This window comes from Ictalurus furcatus, chromosome 15 (genome assembly GCF_023375685.1).
Source record: "Ictalurus furcatus strain D&B chromosome 15, Billie_1.0, whole genome shotgun sequence".
NCBI lineage: Eukaryota > Metazoa > Chordata > Actinopteri > Siluriformes > Ictaluridae > Ictalurus > Ictalurus furcatus.
Window position 1 is genome coordinate 3,270,280 of NC_071269.1, and position 18,995 is coordinate 3,289,274.

The 18,995-nt window shown below is 36.8% G+C and overlaps 2 protein-coding genes across 9 annotated transcripts; both read left to right on the plus strand.

The window, feature by feature from the left end:
* Positions 1-1,630, plus strand: si:dkey-78k11.9 (P2Y purinoceptor 1). The gene has a single exon (XM_053644299.1). It carries the CDS (start codon positions 98-100, stop codon positions 1,067-1,069), a length of 972 nt encoding a protein of 323 aa, XP_053500274.1. The 5' UTR covers positions 1-97; the 3' UTR covers positions 1,070-1,630.
* Positions 1,631-2,400: 770 nt separating this feature from the next.
* pfkfb1 (6-phosphofructo-2-kinase/fructose-2,6-biphosphatase 1) lies at positions 2,401-18,647 on the plus strand. 8 transcript variants are annotated; one of them, XM_053644284.1, is made up of 15 exons: positions 9,064-9,746; positions 10,872-10,922; positions 11,580-11,705; positions 12,324-12,420; positions 12,540-12,606; positions 13,530-13,604; positions 13,722-13,778; positions 13,882-14,003; positions 14,104-14,311; positions 16,373-16,519; positions 16,600-16,704; positions 17,766-17,895; positions 17,989-18,051; positions 18,157-18,221; positions 18,324-18,647. In XM_053644284.1, exons 3-15 carry the CDS (start codon positions 11,612-11,614, stop codon positions 18,381-18,383), a joined length of 1,290 nt encoding a protein of 429 aa, XP_053500259.1. In that variant the 5' UTR covers positions 9,064-9,746; positions 10,872-10,922; positions 11,580-11,611; the 3' UTR covers positions 18,384-18,647. The 8 variants fall into 8 exon arrangements, with proteins under 8 accessions (XP_053500257.1, XP_053500258.1, XP_053500256.1 ...); XM_053644282.1 differs by lacking the exons at positions 9,064-9,746; positions 10,872-10,922 and adding an exon at positions 2,401-3,578; XM_053644283.1 differs by lacking the exons at positions 9,064-9,746; positions 10,872-10,922 and adding an exon at positions 3,790-3,863.
* Positions 18,648-18,995: the final 348 nt, after the last annotated feature.

Below are 18,995 nucleotides of genomic sequence, written 5' to 3' on the forward strand. Positions count from 1 at the left end.
GCCTTTCAGAGGGGGAACAAAAGCTTGTGCAGAAACACACAGTTGCTGAAAATTCAGAAAGCCTTCCAGAAATGGTTGCTACTCTTATAGCTGTAAAATGGTAGCCAATAAAACTGATAGTTTCTGCTTTAAGGTTAACTTTGAATTTCCAAAAATCTTCTCATCCACTGCATTTTGTATCATTTTTATTTTTGGACTTCTTGGTAACTGCTGGGGACTAAAATCTATTTTTACAAACTGGAGGAAGCTGGGAAACATTAAAATATTTGCCTTAAACTTATGCATTGCTGATATTTTACACCTGCTTACCTTGCCATTTTGGGTGACCTATCAAGTGCACGGCCAAAAATGGATCTTTGGACAGCCTTTCTGCAAGATAACAAGATTCCTGTTCAACACCAATCTCTATGGAAGTATTGGATTTCTCACATGCATCAGTGTGTACAGGTATCTGGGCATTGTATACACTCTGAAGGTAAAAGGCAGGATAAAAGTGTGCCACTCCGTAGGAATATCCGCTGTGGTCTGGATTATGGTGTTGGTTCAATGTCTGCCTGATGTGTTCTTTGATAAAACATTTAAGAAAAGAGAGAAATGCTATGACTCAACTACAGACCAGAGCGTTGGGAGCTACTTGACATACAGCATTATACTGACAGTTACTGGATTTGTAATCCCTTTGGTGTTAATCGTGTGCTGCTATGGCCACATGGCTGTGATTCTAGCCACTAAGAAAGACATCGGCGACACCACGCTGAAGCTGAAGTGCCTCAGGCTGGTGGTGATCCTGGCTGTGCTCTTTTCCATATGCTTCATCCCCATCCACATCTTCAGAAATCTCAACCTGATGACTCGCATCTCAAAAATAAATAAAGTATGTAAGACATGGTATTCCGGCATGTATGTTGCCAGACATGTAAGCGAAGGGCTAGCAAGTCTGAACTGTGTCATTAACCCACTGGTATATCTGTTGAACAGTGATGAACTGCTGAAGAGGTTTTTAAATTTGGGGCGAAAACGACAAGAAGCTCCAAGTTCACCTGAACTCTCGCCTATGAGATCAACATAGAAATTAAGTAATCTTACATAAAAAGGGAATGTTCAATATAATCAAGTTCATGTGTGTCTGTGTGTGGGGGGGTTTTGTTTCTTTATTTCTTTATTATTTCTCAATTAACATGTAATGCGCTGAATGTTCATACAAAAACTCTTGCATGAAGTATTGTGGTTTGTTTTTCAATATTAAAACTGACTGTAAAATGGATAGTGGTACTCCAGGTAAAGCATAGTGTACAACATAAAATATAATAATAATAATAATAATAATAATTATTATTATTATTATTATTATTATTATTATTATTATTATTAAAATGTATACCAAATACCAAAAATAAGGGTGGTTAATACTATTAAAGTATTGTTCTTTATGTGTAATTTATGTGTATTTGGGTGTTTCTGCAACTACTGGTATTTTTGGCTTTATGTTTTTTAGTTGTTGTTGTTGTTGTTGTTGCTTTGGGGTTTGTTTTTTTTTGAGTGGGAGGAAATGGACCTTTGCAGCTTATTATTCAGTCATTGTTAATCGTGGCAAATACTTAATTAAAAAATTTATTTATTAATATAATAATTTATTAATGCAATTTATTAATCCATGAATACGTTTTTTTAATTATTATTTATTTATTTTAACTAATGCATTAAATGATGTTAGTTAAGGGAACCTTAATGTAAATCATCACCTATGCACTCGTGAACATTTTTTTTTTTTTTTTTTTTTAATAAAATAGTATTTATATTTATTAATTTAGCCAACACTTTAGTCCAGGTAAGTTACAAATAAGGCAAAAATATTAGGAATATTACACTTTAAAATGCAAAGAAATGGATTTGACTGTAATACAGAGAGTGATAGAATTGCTGCAGAACCTATTTTCCTCTGCTAGAAAGTTTGTGAGGGAGGTTAATAGGAACGTTTTAGTTGAGTCATTTTCAAGACACTTTTACACAAACTACTCAATGACTACTTTCTATAACACTGTCATACATAGATTCTCACTGTGTTTGTCAAAAGATTGAGGGCAATTAAATAGGTCATTCTGTACCAAGGGGATTTTCTGAGAAGAAGACCTCTTTTCCTTATCATCATCTGGAGTTTTTGCATGTCGTGTGAGCTCTGACAGCAAAGTCCCAAAACCGCTAAGCAGGTCTCATAGGAACATGTGATATCATATCATAACCCAATATCCGAATCTCACTATTACTACAACTAGTATGCCAGTTCTGAAAGGGGAAGTGAAAACAACAGAAACTTATTCTGAGAACTGAACCCTGACTACAGATCTGCAAACCTCCTACTCTTTCTAGATATAAGACATTCGTGGTTATGAATAGGTATATTTCCTTTGTTTCTAAGAATACCATACCATTAGTTGCACCTCTGCAAAGAATACGTTTTGCATTCTGTACCCATGTACAACAACCATGTACACCTCAAATATTTTTGATAATCGTATATCTACTCCTGCACTGACATCTGGTGGCTAATCAATGTTTCTGACCTTCATCCACTTCATTCATTAATCTGCTGTCCTCTGCGTCTGGGTGAACACTGAATGCTATGACTTGTCTACATTGTGCTTCAACTTCCCCTGCTTTTCCAACTCTGAACTTAAATATTTATCCTTTAAATATTTGCCTACTTAAATATTTATCCTTTCTATTTCTATTATCCGGTACAGTTGCACAGACGTGTAGAATCAATTTCCAAGGCTCACTGAAGCAATTTTGGTGGCTCTGGTGTCCAAAACATCTTATTATTAATTTGTCAAACATCTGTATATCAGTCACACTAGCAGTTTTCTATTTTAATATATTTCACATATATTGCAGTTTATATGGGTGAATATACTAACAATAAATTATAATATATGAACTGTTCGATAGAGTATTGTATATCACAATGCAAATGATGCATGGTTTTAATTTAATCATGCATCCTTTGTTATCCTCAATACTGTTTTATTCCATAATGTGATCAACATTTGAGCAGGGAATGAAAATAAAAATACATAAAATGCTGTCATATTATTTCTCCATTAGATTAGTGTATAAAACCAGCAGCTTCAGTGAAGACTGTCACAATTTATCCTACCACATATACTGAAATTTGTATATTCCTACTGTGTATACCCAAATATCCATTGCAGAATAATGTTCTGTGTTAATAGTGTCAAAGACAATTCTGCATATGATCAGTGGAGAATGTGCGTACATGCTAAAAGTCACAGCATGACCTTTGCTCTTGTTATGTGTGATGTGTGTATATAGTGATCCCTTGGTCTGGATGATGTTAAAGGCCAAGATCAGACTGCTCAGATCATATGTCTGTGTGTAATGAGGGAGGGTGTGGGAACCTCAGCAAGAGCCAAAGCCTGTCAGTTCATAAAAGCATCCAATATATACGGCATCAAGCATATGGTACGGTGGTGTGTTCAGGCAATTTCTTTTCAGTTTTCTTCCGGAGATGGACATGTTTCCGAAAGAGTTGCGCATGCAAACCCTCTGTGACAGCACAGGTGAGGACGATGGGCTGACCAGAGATGACCCATAAGTGAACCTATAGAGAGCACACACTGTCAGACTATATCACCTAATTGCATGCATACTAAATGAATAGATTTTTGATATAATTTACATAAATAGCTCCATTGTTAATATACTACCATGTTAAAGGAATGGTCAGTACGCCAGGGTGTTTGGTGCCCAACTTCTGTTGTTTTGCACTGAAGCTATGACGCTAATGTAGCTAGCAAGTAACGGAAGAGCGTGTCCACATCCTGTTCATCAACAGTGACACACAGGTTTGAGGAGATGGTTTATTAAGATACAGTGTGGCTTAATGTAAACTATAAACATTAACAATCACTTGTTTTTGTTTAACCAGAATCATATTTCTTTTTGCTTAGACTAGAGCAATTGTTAACACTTTACAATGCTATAATATGCAATAACTCTTAGGTAACTAAGCAGAAATGAATGAGTAGTACTATATTAACAACAAAGTCACTACTAATAAATACTGGGTAATTACTCAGTAAGTAATAATAAAGTAACGGTTTGCTCATAGTTGATTATGAACTAAGCAATAATTACAGAGTCTTGCATACTAATACACAATAGTATTGTACATTTAGCTTAACAACATCATTTGAAACAACAATATGAAGATTTGGTCATGTATTTACATACCATATTTTGAGGAATACTTCTATTAATTGTTAGATACATTCGTCTCATAGCTCCAGTGCAAAACTAGCATCAGACATCAAGCATGTCATGGCTGATCTACTAACTTTATGGAAGTAATTAGAACACCATTAATGCACCTCCTGTGTTGTGGCTGTATGGAAGCATTGTTCATCTTTCTCTCTCATTTTCCAAATCATTTTCTATTTACAGACCATGCATGCGTTCGTGAGGATGGTTAGCAACTCCCCTGGGTTCAAAACAGCCACAGCTAACATACTGACTGGGTTGCATCACTCCAGCTGGTCAGGCTTTTAATAGCACCAGACATTCATTGAGTAACTAAAAGAGCAGGACACAAATATTTTATAAGATTTTGTATATGAGTTAATGATGGATTATTAAAACGTTTTGTCTTTAATATTTTGTTTCTTTGAACTGTTGGTTTATTCACTAATGGTTGTTCACTATGCAATATCATCTGACTTTTTATCTTTTGGCATATACTGAGTTATATTTGCCCTTAATTAGTATGCAAGCAATGTTCTGTATAAGGATTCACAGTGCAAGCTGTTTACTGTACTCATTTTTACACTTCAAACTACACAAATACAGTATATAAGAAAAGCCATATAAATAAACGCAGACCTAACTTAAAGGTTTCCAAGTACTAAGCACATCATTTAACATGTTCTTAGAAGCATGGGGTTTTGAGCGAAATGCCGACTACCTGAAAAACATATGTGGTTAAGTCTTAACCCCACTTGGCATTAAATAGAACAAGCCAAGGTTTGCTTTCTCTTTCTAAAGTGTGGGCATATTTTCATAAATGTCACACAGAGCTGTAGAAGCTACACTGATTAAGCAAGTGCAGCTGCTGGGGGTTTTATTAATCTATGCCTCATTCCTCATTCACAATCACTGGATTGATGAGATGTTTATCATGAAAATTGTCAGTTAGACACCTATTCTTCTCTGCTTATTGATTCTACTGGTGTCTAGTTTGTGTCATCTGTCTCTAATTGTATTTTTTACTTCAGAGACTCCTCCCAAAAAACAAACAACAAGAGACTTAAGCTGTGGTACAAGCCTGGACAAACATCCCAAAACAACATTGCAACAGTTTGATCGATCGATCGATCGATCTATCTATCTATCTATCTATCTATCTATCATCTATCTATCTATCTATCATCTATCTATCTATCATCTATCTATCTATCTATCATCTATCTATCTATCATCTATCTATCTATCTATCATCTATCTATCTATCTATCTATCTATCTATCATCTATCTATCTATCTATCTATCATCTATCTATCTATCTATCATCTATCTATCTATCTATCTATCATCATTTACCATTTTTTTAAAAACTGAAATCATTAAGCATTTTCCAATGAAACACAAAAAGGAAAATATTATTTTTTTAACGATATTGTTACTCTTTGGTACTACCTATTATATCGGACACTTCCTCATTAAAACTGTGCACCGGTCGGCGCTACACTGTCACTTACTGTGAATATTGTCCTGTTTTAGTAGTACTGTACTGTCCTGTGTTGTTGCTTGTAGATCTTATCTAGTTGTGTGTCGTCTCATGTGGTTAGTGTGTTGTTTTATGTAGCACCGTGGTCCTGGAGGAACATTGTTTTGTTTCACTGTGAACTGTACCTGCTGTATATGGTTGAAATGACAATGAAGCCACTTGAACTTGAGCTTGAAATGTTTTCCCATGTTCGTTCTTGTTGAAAGAGGCGCTAATTTAGCATCAGTAACTAAAATCAGTGTTTGATTTGAGGAAGATTGTCCATCCATCCATTTATTTTCTGTGCTGCTTATCCTGCACAGGGTCTTGGGGAGCCTGGAGCCTATCCCAAGGAACTTGGGGCACAAGGTGGGGGACACCCTGGACGGGTTGCCAACCCATCGAAGGGGACAATCACACACACACTCTCACACTATGGACAGTTTAGAGATTCCAATCAGCCTACAATGCATGTCTTTGGACTGGGGGCGGAAACCAGAGTACCCAGTACAAGGAAGTACACTTTTACTTGAGTTTTACTTTTGAATTTGTATACTTTTACTGCCTCTGATTTATTACATCGGGTTAGCTGGCTAAGATTGGATGTTTTCCCTAACAGTAGTGTAGAATGTCTCAAAGAAAGGTCTTGATTTTAGTTCTGCCTCGTCTTGGTCTTGGTCTCAGTTGGTATAGGTCTTAGTCTGGATTTATTGCAGTCATAATGTAACATTATTATGAAGGCAGGTAAAAGACCTGTGTGAAGTTGGCCCCCCACCCAACGCAAAACGTTGGCAAAATAGTCTCAATCATTTGTGCTCCGTTTGTGCTGGTTTGTGCCGTAAAAATTTTCGTTCGTGCTGCTTCAGTTCTGGAGATATTAAAAGAATCATTTTAAAGGTCATTCTAAAGAAAGGTCATTCTGGGGTCACTCAGCCCCCCCCACATGCTCCAAATTCACTCCAAATAGTCTCAATCATTTGTGCTCAGTTTGTGCAGATAAAAGCTTAGTTCTTGTGACTGTCATAAATAAATACACACACCATAATCTGTTTGCTGTAGCTCTGTGTTTATACATACATAGGCTGTGTGTGTGTGTGTGTGTGTGTGTGTGTGTGTATATATGTGTGTGTGTATATATATATATATATATATATATATATATATATATATATATATATATATATATATAATTTTATTTTTATTTTATGTATATATATACATGTGTGTGTGTGTGTGTGTGTGGAAACTTAATGACTTAAATGACTCAGTGAATTAAGAATTAATTAATTAAGATTTTACTTGTGAAATTGAATTACTGTGTACTATCAAACATCCTTTGACGCAAATAATGGACCTTTAAAAACTTAAACTTAAAAACACTTACTACTTACAAGCTACTATCTGTCTTCAAACCAAGACTTGAGTGAAAAACACCATCAAGCCCGACACTGACAAGCTTAGCTCTCTTGAATGTTGTACCATTATGATTGAAGTTAACTAATAATATTGTAAGTGACAGTGTTAAAACATTGTACTTACACTGGCCAGAATTTTGATTTAGTAACTATATCGACTTTTCCTATACTAACAACACTAATTTCCACAAGATTATCGTGAACACAAGTGTCACTTACACCTAGTGCTGGCAGTGAAGTGTAGCAGATGATCCTCCTTGTAAATAAATGAAAAGTTCAATCATGAGAGACCAGTGAATGAACTAAAGAGAATTGTTTATTGAACAAATGATATGATTTGTCTTGAAAAAGTCTTTGGCAATTCGATTCTAAAAGGGTGCTCACACAGAAGAGATTTGCGCCTATAATTCAATGTCACAAACGAAACTTTTATGGGCACAAACCAGCACAAACGGAGCACAAACGATTGAGACTATTTTACTGACGTTTTGAGTTGGGTGGGGGGCCAACTTCAGGCAGGTAGGAAGAAGTGCTTTAGCTATATAGCGTATATGGTGCGTTTTCATACCATGTTCTTTGGATATATCTAGTCAACTAGCAACCAAGGTTTTGTAGGTTCCGTTCGTTGGTTGTTGTCGTTTCCTTCTGTAATCAAGTTTTGGTAGTGTATCCTGTGTGAATAATAATAATAATAATAATAATAATAATAATAATATCTTGTGATCTGATCTATGCTGCAGGCAACGATCCTTCAAAAACCTTTAATGAAAAGATTAATTAGTAAATGCAAATTTCCCTCTCATTACAATGTTTAACAAAGAGACCAGGTAGAGAATTAAGGGCAAGATACTAGTGACTCGATAAATATCTTGCAGGTGTCATCTTCCCAGACGGTGCAAAGGATCAGACGTGATTCAGGCCAGGCTCAAGCCATCTAATCTTGTTAGCAAACATATGCAGACTGAGACATCTCAGTCTTTTAGGCAAAGAGCATCACTGACTGTATAACTGACCTACTGCTTTGTTTATTCTGGTTTTATTCAATCTTGCACTAATATGTCTAATGGAAGCAAAATGAATAGAAATTTCTACAAGGATACTGCTTACAGTGGAACTATACTTTAAATGTGGTGGGGGGGATTGATAGGGAAAATTTCACTAATGTCTCTATGTTGGAATTGAACAGATAATGTGTTCAAAACAGATACAAATACAGATATGAATAGGGTGATCAGTTACTGGTCAGATATGAAGCTTGCAGGACAAACAAAGACCACGTTCTTTAATGTGAACGTGAGTCAATACGCGATGCATTTGCAGCATTCATTCATTCATCCTTAGTAACTGCCTGTGTACGGTTTCAGTGGTTTAAATTAAGCTACTAGGTTTGTTTCTATTTTGAGAAATAGAACCAACTAAATTTGTTAGAAAATATTGTGGACAGGTGCAAACAAAGATAATAACTGCATGTGTTGGACTAAAAAAACTATGGAAGCTTGTTCCACTTGACTTTTGATAAAGTATATTACACAAATTTGCCTTGCAATTGCGACTTTGTATATTGTGTTTGCAAGTTAATATCAAGCAATAGTGACTTTTTATCTTGCAATTACAAATAACAACACACAATTATGACTTTGTTTAGAGTTATTTTCATGCAACTGTTACATTTAAGACATGAAATTTAACAATATAAGTATATTTAGCAAGGTGTAAACAAGTATCAGGACCTACCTAAGGTATTCTTTTCTCCTGTCCATGCCAGGAGAATATCTTAGGCTTTAACAGGTTGACTTGCTTGTGGTGTTGTTGTGATTTAGTTGGGGGGAGGGGATAGTGTAATAAGCAGAAGCACAAAGTCGCACAAAGGTAAAAATTAACAGCTGTGAGATATTAACTTGGAATTGCAGGATAAATAGACAGTTGTGCGATATTATTTTGCAACTGAGGGATAAAATGTGACATTTTTGAGATAAATCTGTGTAATATTTTCTGATACGTGGTGGAAAACAAATTCCATAAAAACATTAAAAAAAAACAAGCCTTCTGTGTTTAGGCCACGCCCATTTCTGGTTTCAATACAGATATGAATATTTGAAGCACTAAACAGATACAGATGTTGTTAGTGGCATTTTACTACACCAACACTCTGTGATAGATACACTATAGTGACGATTTCTTAAATTGTTCTGTAAGTGACTTCGGCTGGGAACACAACTGAACTTAGAGCCTTTTCCAGATGGTTAATGAGTCAATCCCATAGGCCTCTATGTCGCTTCCTTACTGCTCCTCTTATCACAGTCTCCTCCTCCTCTCCCTCCCCATGCTCACGTCTCCAAGGCAACAGTCAGGTGACCTCAGAAGGAGCAGAACTCACAGAAGGCTGCTTTGTGAGTGTGCGACTGTGACTTGGTGACTTTAGGCTCAGGGGAAGAACAAGGCAGTTAAATGTTATATGACATGTCCACAGAAAAGACAGAACTCATGCAGACCCCTTTGCTGAAAATCTGGGTGCCTGGAGCTGGAGGCTCACTGAGTCAAAGGAGAGGCTGTGAGTGTGAAAAAAATATTTTCATCTTGTTGTTGTTGTTGTTGTTGTTGTGTTTTTTGATCTTAGTCTGCTACTTGTTTAGCGGACATTTCACATCTCCAGTAACAGACCGCTGATAAACATATGTATATATAAAGTAATTCACGTTAATTAATGTTTCAGCATTTTAGATAATCTACCTCCATGTAGATGAGCTGTATAAATTTTTTTCTACTAGTGTCCTTGTTTTTTTTCGGTTTGTATGATGAATTAAGGAAGGTGTTTATCATGCAGTAGCTGGAAAAAGCAAACTATTCCTTCTTTCATTGATTGCTCTGATTTGGGCTGTGTTTTCACCCCACACATCCTCCTCCCATCCAGTCTGCATACAATTTCACCACATTCACTTTAGTATTTCATAGTCTATCAATATCTGAACATAGCAAAAAAAACAAAAAAACTATTACTGGGAATGTGGGCCATCTTGCATGAAAAAATAATTAAGCCTTTACACAATTTTTTCAGAGAATTTTGCCAGAAAATGAGTGGTGTATTGCAAGTTAATGATTGCTGTTATATTGCCTTGCTGTCTCATTGTCCATCCTGAGAAACAGGTGGTAGGACAGCATGCTGTGAGGACGCATGTGGACTCTGATAGCCCTGGGCATAAAAGATCCCCAGTAGTGTTTCCATGAACACCTTGGGGGGGAGGGTGTTACTGGATGTAAAGCAATAGAGGGGATGGGCAGAATTGTTCAAAATGTTCTCCAACACTGCTACCATCCTCTTCATGGTTACCTCCTAATTTTTGATGGCGCTGGTCTTCCTGAATGTTTATGAGTTGATCGATGCCCCCTGCAGTGACATTGACCTTCCAATGGACCACAGGATAAAAGAGAACTCTGGCCACAACAGTCTGATAGAAAAGTACATTCTGGTCTTTCATGTACAGTGCATCAGTGGTATTAGTCCAGTCCAACTGTTCAGTCAGTCTGTTGATCAAGTAGATTCCCAGGTACTTGTCGAGCTGCACCAAAGGTCAGATCTGTTTGCTGTCCAGCCTCTCAAAGCTGTGTCTTCATAATGTGAGGCAAAAGGGTCTATAGTGCTTAAGAATGTTGAACTGTCCTGTTTTTGTCATTTCAGCCATACAGGAAGTCATCCTGTGCTAGGGCCATTTCTGCCATTTCAGAACAGGTACTGTGGCATTCCACTGTAGCACCCTGTGGCTGATTCTAACACACCCCACAGCCTTGTCTTATCCCAGATCTCTTCAGTCAGTCCTCAGACAGTCAGATTACAGTGTGGTGGTGCTCCTAGTGATGGGGTAAACAGTGTGGGATCCAAAGTGGGGGATTCACAGGGACTGCAAAAAGAAGGAAAGAGGGTAGAGTTAGGATTTATGCCTTGCCTGGAAAAAAAAACAACAAAAAAAAACTGGAGTAGGTGACGGTTTGTAGGGTTGAGGTGGCCTGTTGGGACAATCTTCTTCACATTGTTTTGCTGCACCTTTTGCCCTCATTTAGTCACTTCTTAAGCTCTGACTACTCCCATTTGTTCTCCTGAACTGAAAGCACTTGTCTCTTTGTTCAACTGGTCTTTCAGGTCCTTAGAGGTCCATGGTTGCTATTTAGAATACGGCACACATTCTTCGTGGGAATTGTGAGATAGGAATCTGTTATGCACTAACCCTAAGCCCCTCAGATTAAGTTACCCCAACCACTACTATACATTTTTAAATATTGAGACAATATGTCTTTTTTTTTGGCATTTAACCTTTCTTTAATCAATATGTTTCCTGTCTTTTTGGAAAAGTATACTGTTTTACTCACTGTGGTATTCATTATTCTGCAGCGTCACGACCCCAGTTTACAAACTCTCCAACCATGATTGTAATGGTGGGGCTGCCTGCCAGAGGAAAGACTTATATCTCCAGGAAGCTTACACGCTACTTCAACTGGATTGGAGTCCCAACTCAAGGTGCTCGGCCAATTTATAACAGAAGTTCTCAATTCAGAGCATATGTTCATCTGGTTTAGTGTCTGAACCAAAAATATGACTGCAAAAATATGGAGAGCCAATTCTGGACCTGTAGATCAGTACCAGTAGTACCAGAGTACATGATCTGGGAGGAATGGATGCAGATCTGTTAGATATGGAAGGGTAGAACCATGAGGGCTTTAAAAGAAAGGAGTAGGAGTTTGTATTTAATATACTGAGTGTAACGTAGAGTACTTGCTTCTTATGAGAACCTAATTTCGGGGTCTGAATTTTTAATGCGTTAAAGCGTATTTTTTATTGTAGCAGAGTAGTCTAATTATAAGGTTATGAAAAGATGAGCCATATTTTTTTATTGGCTTTTTTTATTGGCTCTTTTTTTTTTTTTTTTTTTTACAATATTTTTTATTGTAGCAGAGTAGTCTAATTATAAGGTTATGAAAGGATGAGCCAAGGTTTCAGCAAACTGAGTGACAGATGAAGTCAGGCAATGTTGCCAAACTGAAGATAAAGACGAGAACAAAACGAGTTTGAGTATAGAACCCAAGATTATCCTAAGATTGTGTAAAATTTTAAAAATGTGATCCCACTTCTCTGCAGTCTTTAATCTGGGCCAGTACAGAAGAGAAGCAGTCAAGAGTTACAAAAACTATGAATTCTTCCACCCAGATAATGAAGAGGCCATGAATATCCGCAGGTATGGAGCAAGATATATCAAAGGAAAGATATAAAAGGCTACACACTACATGAATGCACTGCAATAGCTTGTGTACTGATTAGTATTGTATGGTAATAGTGTAACTCTGTTGTGTGCAGGGCTTGCGTTTTCAAGGCCCTCAAGGACATTGCCAACTACTTCACTAGGGAGCAGGGACAAGTAGCAGTGAGTAAGAGGCAATATGAGAGCACTGCTCATCAAAGCACAGCAAAACCTGTAGTATCATATACTGCTATATTCACTGTTTATTAACCGTGCATGTCTCAGAACACAAAAAAATATCATTACTGATTGATATTTGTCATAAATATGCAGTACTGGTATGGCAATATACTGTATCATTATAAGCAAATCTAAAAAGATTTTTCCTTTTGCTATACCAGTGTAGAAAATAAAACCTTAAAAAAGCTTTCTGACAGTTACAAAGGTAAAGCATACCGTAAGTAAATATAAATGAATGCATGAATGCATTAATGGATTAATAAAATTTGCGAAAACAGTTTACCTTACATTTAAAAAAAAAAATTATTCCACAAAATGTAAATGACTAAGAATCTATTTAAAATGACCTAGGAACATTTCTGCCCTTTTACTCTTATATCAAATACAATTTTACTGAGATTATTTCATGAGAAAGCAAACTAAACTCATACATAATGCTTAGTGTAGTCGATTTTTCGACATATATTGAGGAATTCATTGGTTTAAATAAAAATAAAAATAAAAAACATCATTGTGCAAGCAAATTTGATCTAAACATCATCCAACAGTAACATCATATTTTGAGCTCTAGGGTATCTTAAAACACACAAATTTCCTGATTGCACTAGCGCTGCAGTTTTGTATACTGATATTGTTTAAAGCTGTACTATAGCAAAAACCATGACACTGTACTCATTTTTCCCTAGTAATTCCATCTTTCATCTGAATAAAATGATCTAAAATAGGAACGTTGTTTCTATTGATAATGCTAGCCGGTACTGACTGAGTTTGAATTTAACTTAGTGGGTGTCTGTTTGAACGACAACAAAAAAGACATAATGGGGTGATGAAGCTGAATCAATCTCTGGTGAAATTGTTTTACAAAGGTATTTGATGCCACTAACACCACAACGGAGAGGAGAGGAATCATCACCAGCTTCGCCAAGGAGAGGGGCTACAAGGCAGGTGCAGGGCTTCCCACACGTACATAGAACATAGAAATGTTTCTCCAAATAAAAAAAATAAAAAAACACTTGCTCGTTTTCAAAGTTCTTCAGCAGTAAATAATTTATTTTCAGGTGTTTTTTATCGAGTCGATTTGTGATGACCCAGAAATTATTGAGGCAAATATAAAGGTAAGGAACAATGTAAGAATCTACTCTAATCTAATCTTATCTAATTACGCATTTAAGTTGAAGCACTTTTCATTTAAATCTATTTTTCGTTGGAAAATAACAGGAAGTGAAACTGAATAGCCCGGACTATGAGACCTGTGATAAAGACGAGGTGCTGGAGGACTTTCTGAAGCGCGTTGAATGCTACAAGATGACTTACATTTCCCTTGATGATGAAAAGGACAGGTTAAAATACATCATATGCATCTTAAGAACAAGAGATAATACAAACTACCTGTGTATTTCAATCAATTCTTTCTTCCGCTTCCTATCTTGTGTACATTAGGAATATGTCCTACATTAAGATCTTCAACGTGGGCACCAGATATCTGGTGAACAGGGTTCAGGACCATATCCAGAGCCGTATAGTGTACTACCTCATGAACATCCATGTCACACCACGCTCCATCTACCTCAGCAGGCATGGGGAGAGCGAGCTGAACCAGTTGGGCCGCATCGGAGGAGACTCTGGCCTTTCTTCACAAGGCAAAAGGGTGAGACAAGGCCTGCTGTGTCTTTTGGGTTTGCATGAGTAGTAATATTTGTGAAATCTACATAATTCACTGATGATCAGTGATGGATGATCATAATATTAGATTGAGGGATAAAATTTAATATATATCAAAAGCGACAATGAAACAGTCTTAGGATTGAGTGAATACTGTATACTGTATACTAGGCATCTCTGCTGATGTTAACAAACATATTGTCTTTGAGCTACAAAAAAAATGACCTCTTATAAATGATGTCAAAAAGCTTGGATGTGTTAATTCCTGTGAAAATGCCAGGGTCTAAATGTATATGATACGTGATGCCCCACTAATAAGTCATTCAGTATAACACAGATCCCAGAGAGACGTTTTTTGGGTCATATACACTCACTGTTCATTTTAATATGCCCATCGGTACACTTTCAATCAGTTATATAATCATCCAATCATGTGACAGCAGCACAATGCAAACAATCATGCATATACAGGTCAGGAGCTTCCGTTAATGTACACATTGAACATCAGAATGAAGAAAGAGTGTGATCTCTATGACTTTGATCGTGGCATGGATGTTGGTTCAAGGAGAACTGGTTTGAGTATTTCAGAAACTGCTGATCTTCTGGGAATTTCACACACATCAGTCTCTAGAGTTTACACAGAATGGTGCGAAAAACACCAACAGTCTGTCAATGATAAGTGTATGGATAGCCAAACATTGGCCCAAATGTGGCTGTGGCTCAGGTGGTAGAGGGGGTTGTCCACTAATCGTAGGGTTGGCGGGTCGATTCCCGGCCCACGTGACTCCACATACCGAAGTGTCCTTGGGCAAGACACTGAACCCCAAGTTGCTCCCGATGGCAAGTTAGTGTCTTGCAGCTCTGCTACCATTGGTGTGTGACTGTGAATGAGACACAGTGTAAAGTGCTTTGGATAAACGCGCTATATAAGTGCAGTCAAGAAAAATCATCCAGAAGTGGAAACATGCATTTTATCATTCAGAAAATGTACTAAACAAGCTCAGGCAACAATATTTCATCTTTACAGTACACTGCTGGTAATGGCTGCATTTTTCTCTTCAATGGGTAACAGCATTGAAAGGAACAGGGTTCATTTTTTTAGCATAGCAAATACACAAAATGTGGTTAAGTAGCACCTATACTAACGTCATGAGGACATTAATGACATTCTAATGTAAAAGTTATTTTTATAACATCAATTTAATTTTTCAGTTTATAATTTGGGCTAACATGTTTGCATTTTCCAGATCATTTGACCTCATCAGTTAATATCACAATATAAATGTTTTTACATATATATATATATATATATATATATATATATATATATATATATATATATATATATACATATTAAACAATTAGAGAACTTAATTTTCTTCTTCCCATGACCTTCAGGAAATTCAGACGATGCAAATTCCTGTCGAACATGTGACTTGTTCCAGATATTTCATGGGGGGGAATGTGTTCAGGTAACAGGGTAGAGTGAATGTTTTGGAACTAAATTGTGCACTTTTCATGACATACAATGGATACAAATGTTTACATGTTATACAGATTTACATTACATTTACATTAATGCAAAAATACTTCAAATTAAGGCAAAAAATAAATAAAATAAGGCAAAGCGTAATTATAGTGGACTGGGACTGGCAAAATGCTGTTTTCTAAGTGCTGTTGATTTTGTAGGTTGTTTATTAATGTTGTAAGTTACAGTATTGATCTGAATCATGTGCATGCGTTCTTGTGAAAGGCAATTTGAGTATATTTAAAATTTACTTTACATACTTATTTGTAAATGTAATGTCAGTGGGATACAAATGGCACCCCAATTGTGTAGTCAGTCCAAAATGAGCCGATGACACAGTCAATAATGACTCTGACTCACTAACTCAATTCAACAGCACCATCTGCTGGGAAAAATCGTCTTTAAAAGAATCATCCTTGGCCTTAAAAGGCTTCTTTAGATCCACCACATGTGTGAAGCATAATGGTTTATAATGTAGCTTGTTTGGTATAGACTAAACACCTCTGCTTTGTTTGTCAGTATGCTGGTGCTCTGTCAGAGTTCATCAGAAATCAGGCGATAAAAGACCTAAAAGTGTGGACGAGTCACTTGAAACGGACCATACAGACGGCTGAGGCTCTGGGAGTCACTTACGAGCAGTGGAAAGCCCTGAATGAGATCGATGCTGTAAGATAATATCTCTGATATCTATAAACAACACTAGATATATCAAAACTGCATGTTATAATGTCAAACTCTCATTTAAGGGTGTGTGTGAGGAGATGACTTATGAAGAGATCCAGGAGAACTACCCAGAGGAGTTCGCGATGAGAGACCAAGACAAGTATCGGTACAGATACCCCAAAGGAGAAGTAAGCTAGATTCACAACACCATCCAATCTGTTTAGTGTCAAAATGGCATTGTATATATTTTTTCTAATGCTGGAGTGATACCATTTTTCCCAACATAAATTATTAGGTCCTATAAGTTTTTGAGTGATGACTTTAGTCTTTTGTAAGATTTCCCAAGTATATAAAATATGTTCTAGTATCTAGTATGTTACTGTTTCTATAGTAACAACTTAAACAAGGACTTGTATGATCCACATAAACAGATTTAAAAATCTGTGTAGTTGTTGATATGGTGAAGTTTTGTTTGAGGAGATATTTTTTCGAAGGAGTCTCCAGTGTCAGTATTTTTCAACAGTCAGAAGTAAAGCTGTAAAGATGTTCCAAAAAAGTTGCTACAGGGGCAATTTAGGACTAATAGCAATGTGAGAAGTTGAAATAAGAAGGTGGTGTGAAACAGGTGAGGCAATCGTCTAATCATAGTGTATAAGGAGCCTCAAAAAAAGGCCTAGTACTTCAAGACCAAGGATGGGTTCAGGCTCGCCAATCTGCCGACAGACGCGTCAGCTTTTCTGTTTGCGTAAGCACAAAATAAGGCAACGAAGACCCTGTACAGTTGCGCAGCTGAAGAAATGCATAATGGATGAATGGGGGAAAATTCCACTTGTTAAACTTAACCAAGTGGTGCCTTCACTCAGCGCTCAAACGCTTAATAAGTGTTATTAAAATAAAAGATGATGCTACATAGTGGTAAACTGTCGACTGTCCCAACTTTTTTGGAGTGTGTTGCAGTCATCAGATTTGACATATCAAAAATAAATTAAATTCACAAAGTAAAACATCAAATAATGTGTTAATGATGTGTTTTCAATATAGTACAGGGTGAACTGATTTTCAAACCACTCTTTTTGTTAGTTTTTTTTGCATTTTCCATACTGTCCCAACTTTTTCGGAATTGGGGCAGTACAAAGAGCATCTGGATAATCTCTTGCTGCTTAGCCAATAGAGCAGGCTAATATGTCATGTTGAAAGCCTGATTTAGCATGACCTCAAAGTTACCGTTTCTTCTCTGTCTGTCACACAGTCTTACGAAGACTTGGTGCATCGCCTAGAGCCAGTCATCATGGAGCTGGAGAGACAGGAGAATGTGCTGGTCATCTGCCACCAGGCAGTCATGCGTTCTCTGTTGGCCTACTTCCTGGACAAAAGTGCAGGTTTGAAACAAAAGCCAGGCACTTTATTTCAGCACTGAACACTTCACTAATGTGCAACTCTGTGACAGCACTGAAAATCTGTTTTCTCCACAGACGAACTTCCGTACCTTAAATGTCCACTCCATACTGTACTCAAACTAACACCAGTGGCCTACGGTTAGTATAAGACATGCTGTATATTATTTTAATAATTTGTAACAATTTTGCTGATTCTGTTTATTTATTTTTATTTATTTATTTTTGCTGTTTTTTTTCATATAGGATGCAAAGTGGAATCTATTTACCTAAACATCCCAGCAGTCAACACACACAGAGAAAAACCTGCGGTAATCACCCAAATGCATAACAGAGCAGCAGATTCAGCATTATTTCTGAATATGTGTAAACATATTGTATTTGTTTATGTGTATATTTTATTTGTTTCCTAGAACGTGGATGTGACAAGACCTCCAGAAGAAGCACTTCGCACAGTTCCTGAACATTTCTAACACAGCTTATACAACACTTAGTTCCAAAAGTGATGATATTCAGTATAACAGCTCTGTTACATTTCAGTGTTTCTATCACTCCGCTCGACTGTGTTCGCCACATAAGTCTAAGAATAATTCATTTCACTGAAACCGTTACTGCACTTACTGCGGTCTGTCAGTCAGTCTGTGTATTACACTGCATCACACAACGCTCTATCCAGCTGTGGCTTCTGTGGGAACTGTTTTTGTTGACGGAGGAAAAATAAACAAAATCTTTGGCCATATTGTGTCTGAAATGTCGTTTACGTGATATGAGTTTTCTGTTTGTAGAACTGTTATATAAAAGCAGCATGCCGTTGCAATCAGTATTAGCTCAGCTGTGATTATTAGGATGTGTGATGCGTTGGGGAGAGTTTATTTTAGACTATATGTCTGATTGAAAAAAGGAGATCTTTAGAAGGTTTTGCTGAACAATGTGTGATTAACCTCAAATTTAATCTTATCTTAAAACATGGTTGAATAGGAGGGAGCGAGAGAGAGAGAGAGAGAGAGAGAGAGAGAGAGAGAGAGAGAGAGAAACACTGTGTGAGGTAGATACAGATAGACAGAGAGGGAGAGAGAGTTAGACAG